Source organism: Monoraphidium neglectum, assembly GCF_000611645.1.
Source record: "Monoraphidium neglectum strain SAG 48.87 unplaced genomic scaffold scaffold00958, whole genome shotgun sequence".
Lineage (NCBI taxonomy): Eukaryota > Viridiplantae > Chlorophyta > Chlorophyceae > Sphaeropleales > Selenastraceae > Monoraphidium > Monoraphidium neglectum.
This window is the reverse complement of record NW_014012670.1, coordinates 10609-17451: the sequence shown is the minus strand read 5'-3', so window position 1 is coordinate 17451 and position 6843 is coordinate 10609. Positions and strand designations below refer to the sequence as shown.

At 68.6% G+C, this 6843-nt stretch overlaps 2 protein-coding genes across 2 annotated transcripts in view; one reads left to right on the top strand and one right to left on the bottom strand.

The window, feature by feature from the left end:
* MNEG_6086 (hypothetical protein) overlaps nucleotides 1-2950 on the bottom strand; it is a gene marked incomplete at both ends in the record, with an annotated part of 4187 nt that extends 1237 nt beyond the window's left edge. Inside the window, 4 exons of the mRNA XM_014045443.1 lie at nucleotides 164-1002; nucleotides 1316-1388; nucleotides 1951-2597; nucleotides 2777-2950. Coding sequence (XP_013900897.1) covers nucleotides 164-1002; nucleotides 1316-1388; nucleotides 1951-2597; nucleotides 2777-2950 — 1733 coding nt within the window. The remainder of the gene's footprint in view (nucleotides 1-163; nucleotides 1003-1315; nucleotides 1389-1950; nucleotides 2598-2776) is intronic.
* Nucleotides 2951-3235: 285 nt separating this feature from the next.
* Nucleotides 3236-5975, top strand: MNEG_6085 (hypothetical protein; the record flags this gene model as incomplete). Its single annotated transcript, XM_014045442.1, has 4 exons — nucleotides 3236-3427; nucleotides 3624-4026; nucleotides 4217-4765; nucleotides 5176-5975. The coding sequence occupies 4 exons, from the start codon at nucleotides 3236-3238 to the stop codon at nucleotides 5973-5975; spliced, it is 1944 nt and encodes a 647-aa protein (XP_013900896.1).
* Between the last annotated feature and the right edge of the window lie 868 nt (nucleotides 5976-6843).

The window sequence follows — 6843 nt, the reverse complement described above, 5'->3', positions numbered from 1 at the left end:
GTAGTGCGGCGTGTGCCGGGGCACTGGCATGTGGAGCAGGGACAGGGCAGTGCAGGGAAACAGAAAGGGGCTTTCCTCAGCTCCACCCTGGGCAGCCACCCTGGGTGGAGCCGACGCCAAAGCAGGCAATGAAGCTCGCAACAGAGGTCGGCGCAGCACCGACCTGGCCACGTCCAGGGGCGTGCCGCTCAGGGGCGCCGCGCCGCCCTTGCCGCCGCCCCCCGCCCCCAGCCGCCTCAGCTGCACCAGCAGCGGCGGCAGGAACACCGGCGCGCTCGCGGGCAGCGCGAGCGCGAGCTCCCGCAGGCAGCGCGCGGCGGCTGCGGCGACGTGGGCGTCCCCGTGCGTCAGCAGCGCCCCCAGCAGCGCCGACGCCCCGGGCCCAAGCTCGGCGGCTCCGAAGCCATAGCCAGGACCGCCGGCCAACTCCTGCTCCCGCAGTTGCCGCGCGGAGGGGAGCGCGACGGAGAACGCCGCCGCGCCCGCGCCGGACGCGGCCGCCGCCGCCTCGCCGCGCGCGTGCGCGACCGCTGCAGCCAGTGCGTCGAGCCAAGCGACGGCCTCCGCCACGGCGGCGGCGCCCTCGGCCACGCCGCGTGCGCTGTCGCCTGCCAGTGGGGCCAGCAGGCGCCTGGCCGCGCGCACCACCACCAGCTCCCCCTGGCAGCACAGCTCAGACAGCGGCACCGCGGCTGCAGCGCCGGCGCTGGCGGCCCCGCTGTCCCTTGCCTCCAGCCAAGGCGGGGCCCACGGCCGCCCCCGCGCCTGCGCGGCCGCCAGCAGCGCTGAAGCCCAGCGCCTGGACTCTGTGCTGGGTGAGAGGACGAGCGCGTGGAGGAGCGGCACGACCAGCAGCGCCGCCTCTGGAATCCACTGCTGCTGCTGCTGCTGCTGCTGCTGCTGCTGCGGCAGCGGCGGCTGCTGCTGCCGCTGCTGCTGCTTTTCGTGGCGCCGCACCTTGTCCATGGCGGCCGCCATCAGCGCAAAGAGGGCGCAGCGGTCCTGCGTGGTTTGGGTGCCGGGATTGTGTGTGGATGGGAGTGTGGATGGGAGTGTGCATGCGTGTGCGCATGTGAGCACGTGTGCATTTTGTGTGTGTGTGTGTGTGTGTGTGTGTGTGTGTGTGTGTGTATGTGTGTGTGTTGTGTGTGCACGCAAAAACGTGCGGACACGTGCAAATGTGTGCGTCGGCACAGCAGCTGAGCAGGACCGTCACACCTGGATGCGTAAATTTTGCAACTGCTGGTGTGCACTGCCCCCCGCCCCAAACTCCAAGAGAGGGTGCCCTCCCCTCCTGGCCCACAAACCGCCGCACCTCGTCACAGCTGCCCATCGCCAGCACGCCAAGCTCGGGCAACCAGGGCGCCCACACTGAGCCGCGGATTCTCCTGTCGATTGCACCAGCCCCAAGGGCCCCGGCAGCGGCCTCTTCAGCCAGCAGCGCAAGCTGCCGCATGGCCGGCAGCACCGGCCCCGCGCCCCCGCCGCCGCAGGCCCCGCCGGCTGAGAGCTGGGCAGCCAATGAGACGCACACCGCTGCCGTGTCAGCAACACCGCGCCACCACCAGTCCTTCGCGGCCGCGCCCCCGCGTTGCGTGGCCACCAATTCGGAAGTTGCTGCTGCTGCTGCTGCCATCGCGGCCCCGGGTGCCCCCGCCGCGGCGTCGCCGGCGGCAGGGCAGTGGGCGTCCAGGATGTCTGTCACGTCACTCAGGAATGATGCAACCTGCAGCCTGCAAGGGGGTGGGGTTCACCAACGCGCAGGGGTGGCGGGATAAACAACGCCCAGGGGTGATATGCAATGAACGCGGATGGGTGCCGCACAGCACCAGCTGCATGGGAGCCCCATTGCCTGCGTCATCGATCAAGTGCGCGCGTATGCGTACGAGCATGTGCAGCGCTGCGACACACTGCTCGGCGACACACTGCGCGGCCCCCAACCGCCCCCACCTGACAGCGTCGTCGGCCAGGGGGGTGCACGCCACGTGGCGCAGCAGGAACGGCACCGCCAGCCGCGCCATGGCGGCCGAGCCGCATGCCGCACGCGCGAGCTTGCCCACCAGGCAAGCACGCAGCGCAAGCGCCGAGCCCGGGCCGCGGGCGTCGCCAGACGCGCCAGCTGCCAGGACGGAGCCGGCGTGAGCGGCCGCAGCTGCACCGCCGTACGTTTCGACCGGCCGCAGCAGAATGAAAGAGAAAAACGGTCTCAGCGCGTGCCATGTGTTGACGACCGCCTTGGAGCCCTCGTCTCCGGCTGCCGCCGCGACCAGCGAGTCGCACGCGTGGGAGAGGAGTTGCTGAGCGCCGGCTGGCTGCGCCAGGAGCGCGGCGCTGAGAGGGTGGCGCGCCCACAGCTCGGAAGACTCTGCAGGGCCCGCGCCGCCGCTTCCGCCGCCGACGTGGCCTCCGGCCGCACTCTGCCGCTGGCGCAGCAGGAAGGCTGAGACGACGCCGCGCGCGAGCGGGGGCGCCGTGCGGGGCGGCGCGGCGTCGAGGGCGTCCAGCAGCAGCCGCAGCGCGGCGGCGGCGTCGAGGGCGGGCAGTGCGGCACCGTCCGCCAGGCGCAGCAGCTGCGCGACTGCCTCGTCAACCACCTCCTGTTAATTGCATCCGGCGAGCGCGCCGGACGCAGGGCGAGGGATGAGCGGTGGCACAAACAGGATCCATTGGGGCAGGGGGCTGCAGCACACAGCTGACCGCGTCAGCAGGTCTGTTTCCTCAGGGAATGAGGCGGGCACCGCATCATTATGCTGCCGCCCTGCATGTGTCAGCTCACCACATGGCGGGCGGTCAGGCATTGCAGCGCCGCATCCTGGGCAGCGGTTGCGCTGCCTCGAGCCGCGCCGCTGGCGAGCAGCTGAAACACGCCCACTGCTGCCTGCCGCCTGAACACGCTGCTAGCGTGATTCAAGCGTTTCAGCTGGGATTCCAGCTGCTCTGTAAGGCTCATTGCAATGCCGATCGCATCCAAGGTGCTGGTGCAGTGATCAGTGACCCCGTGATCTAGCCTGGTGACCTATTGGGTTATTGCAGCGCACGGATTATTCAATGCGTCCCAGTTTGGTAAACCGTATAGAATAATGTCCATGTGACCCATCTCCCGGCTGTCTGCTTTGCCCGTCGTTCAACTTGGCGCGCTGCAAGACGATTGATTGACGCACGGCTTCGGGAGGTCGCCAAAGATAGCGCGCGAGTCGCCATTTTATTAAAAGGCACCTCGGTGACCATCACCGCCATGCCGCCGCTTGAACCTGTGGCGGGCGACGCAGTCTCTTCACGCCGCACCCGGAGCTCGTTAGCTGTGGACCAAGGCATGCCGGTGGTCGAAGATGCCACACCAGCACCAAAGGCGCCAAAGGCTGGCAAAGGCAGGGGCCGCGGCAAGGCCAGCGGCCAGTCGCCCAGTGACGCGGTCGAGCAGGTCGATGTGAGCCGCGCTGAGCGCGCTGTGCGCCACCCATTCAAATTTGATTACATCGGGCAAGCGCGCGCCTTGCTGTGCCTCGTGATGAGTGATATTGACGTCGAGCAGGCATCAGCAGTGCATGCGGCAGGCGGCCCAGTCGGTGACTCCCCCCTGCGGCGCTGTCACTTGCCTCCCACACGACCCGCTGCTGCCGCAGGCGGCCCCCGCGGACGGCCTGACCCCATACGAGCGGGAGCGGCTGCAGCTGATAGCCCGCAACCGAGAGCGCATGGCTGCGCTGCAGCTGCCACAAATGGCCGCCGATTTTGCGGCAATCGTGGCACCCCCCAAGCCTGCGCGCGCCGCGGCGACGCAAAAGGGCGTGGGCGCCGCTTCAAGGAAGCGCGCCCGCGCAGCCGCGGGCCTGGAGCTGCCGCCGCGGTCGTCGGGGCGGCTGAGGGGTGTGGCGCCGGACGCGGCGACAGCGGGCGGCATCGTGCACGAAGGGCGGGACGGCCGGGTGGTGGTGGCCGCGGCGCCGGCAGGCGGCGGGGACAACGGCGGCGGCGCACGCGCTGGGGCGGCACCGAAGGCGGAGCCAGCGCCGCGCTTCTCGGAGGGTGCGCGCCCCCGCGATGCATATGTTTTGATGCGTGTGGGCCTCACTAATGCGGTTATAGCAGCACACTTGAGGGTTGGGTGGTGGCTGAATGGCATTGCAATGGCAGCTGCCAGCAGTTGAGCCCGTTCCAGATCAGCTCACCATCCCTGCCCCCTCCCCGCTGCGTCCCAACGCTCCCAATCGCCCAGCCCCCCTGCCGTTCCGCTCCACCAATGCGGACGCCGCCACCGACGCGGCATTCCTTGAACTGATCAAATCCAGCGCCGCCCCGACCAGCGCAAGCCCGGCCACTGGCCGCGCGGGCCGCAGGGGCGCCGCCGCCGGCGCCGCGGCAGGCCCGGGCGGCGGCGCGGCGGTCGGTACGGCGGCGGACGCTTTGATGCGGCTGCGGCTGGACCCCGAGGATGTGGCCAAGATGACGCGCCAGGGCACCACCTGTGTCGCGTGGCACCCGGCCTCGGGGGCGCGGCCCATCGTGGCGGCGTCGGACAAGAGTGGGCAGGTGGCGCTGTGGTGCGTAGACTACGACGGCGGCGGTGGCGGCGGCGGCGGCGGCGGCGGGGACGGGGGCGGCGGCGACGTGGAGGACGGGGAGGGCGCGGGCTGCGACGGGATCCTTGTTTTCGGGGCGCACCGGGAGTATGTGTCGGCGATGCGCTGGGTGGGGCGCGGCGCGGCGGCGCGGCTGCTGAGTGCGTCGTACGACGGCAGCGTGCGCCTGCTGGACGTGGAGAAAGGTGCGTGAGTGCATGGGTGCGTGAGTGCATTGGTGCGTGCATGTGCATGGGTGCGTGAGTGCATGGGTGCGTGCATGTGCATGGGTGCGTGCATGTGCATGCATGTGTGTGTGAGTGTGTGGAATCGTGTGTGTGTGTGTGTGTGTGTGTGTGTGTGTGTGCATGCATCTGTGCATGCATCTGTGCATGTGTGTTTGTGCATGTGCGTGCGTGTGCATACGCACGCGAACTGCGGGGTGTGAGGCAGGGATGTCGGATGCAAGGCAGGAGATTAGTTGTGGTTTCTCAGGGGTGGCATGGAGGCGGCGTCGACGGCTGCTGGCGGGGTCCGTCCATTCACGCAACCCCTTCTCATATCCCCGCCAACCCAATGCTCCCCCCACCACGCTCGACAACCCACCCACCCCCAGGCGAGTTCCTGCTGCTGCCGGCGCTGCCTGCGCCCTCCAAGGGCGCCGAGTGGAGCGCCGCCGAGGCCGACGTCGGGGGCGACGTGGCTTACCTCGCCACCCCGGAGGGGGAGCTCACGGTCATCGACGCGCGCGCCGCCTCGGCCGCGGCGCGCGACGTGGCCATCCACGACAGGAAGGTCAACACCCTGGCCCTGCTGGGGGCGGACGGCGGCGTCGCGGCCTCCGCGCCCGGCGCGGGGCGCCTGCTGGCCAGCAGCTGCAGCGACGGCTGCGTGAGCGTGTGGGACGTGCGGCAGCTGCCGTCTGGCGGCACGCGGCGGCCCGCGGCGGTGAGCGCGCTGCGGCACGCGAAGAGCAGCCAGGGCGCGGCGTGGGCGACGGACGCGAGCGGGCGGCTGCTGAGCATTTCCTTTGATGATACCCTGCGGGTGTGGGGGCCCGACGCGCGCACGGGCGGCGGCGGCGGCGCGGCGTCCGCGGCGGCTGCTGATGCGGGCGCCGGCAAGGGCATGCAGCAGCTGCTGAGCGTGAGGCACAACAACAACACCGGCCGCTGGGTGATCCCCTTTCGACCGGCGTGGTTTGGCAGCGACTGCTTTGTTGTCGGCGACATGAAGCGCGGGGTCGCCGCTTTCGACGCTGCCGCCGGCACCGCGCGCGGGCTGCTGCAGGCGGAGGCGCTGACCGCGATCCCCAGCCGCCTGGCGGCGTGGTGCCCCGGGGCGGGCGGCGCGGAGGGGGGCGCGCCGATGCTCGCAGTGGCGACGAGCAGCGGCCGGGTGCACGTGTTTAGATAGCAAGGAAGTGTGGATGTGGGGTGGGGGTGCAAAGGCTTTGTCAACTGTACATGGTTGGTTGTTTGTGCCGCTCCTGCTTGCAGCCTGCCTGCAAGCGTATCTCCTGCTTGCAGCTTGCCTGCAAGTGCATCTATGTGCCGGGCGCACTCCTCTGACCCTTTTCGGCATTGAGTGATCAACTTCTTTTTTTGTGAGAGAGAGGGAGGGGAGGGGGCTGCTGTGCATGTGATGCACGTTACAATGATTTTTCACATCTAGCCGTGATCTCACAAGACACTGTGATGTAATTGACTGTGGGCATCGAGCATTCAAGCACTGGGGGTGGTACTGAAGTGCTGGGTAGCTACTCAGCCGTGGGGGCGTGGCGTGCTGGGATGCACAGGGCCCTGGCGCTTCCCTGGGCAGTCTTCATAAGTCGCCGTGTGCTTGCGGGCTACAACACATTGACTGCGTTCACAAGCGGCTTGGCCTGCTTGAATTCACTTCGTGAGAAGCAGAGGGGAGTAAGCTTTGAGCGCAGTGGTCCTGTGACGAGCCTGTGACACAAAGTGACCACAGACAAAACCCGGGTGACACAAGATCGAGCCGCAATTCCGCGGTGCCTGTAATGCAGAGCAAGACCTACGTCGTCTCATTGTAATACGTACACCCGCTTATGAAGTGGGCGATCTGGCTCCGCCAATGAAGGCTATCTGACGGAACCCGCCGCTGCGAAGCCATTGTAAACAACAAAAACTTGGGTCTTATGATGTAAGACGAAGCACATCCGGCATTGGAAGCAATGGCGGAGGGGGCGCCAGCAGCGCTGCTGCCACCCGAAGCGCCCGCAGCACCGCCGCCAATGGCGACGGTGCCACCAGTGGCGACT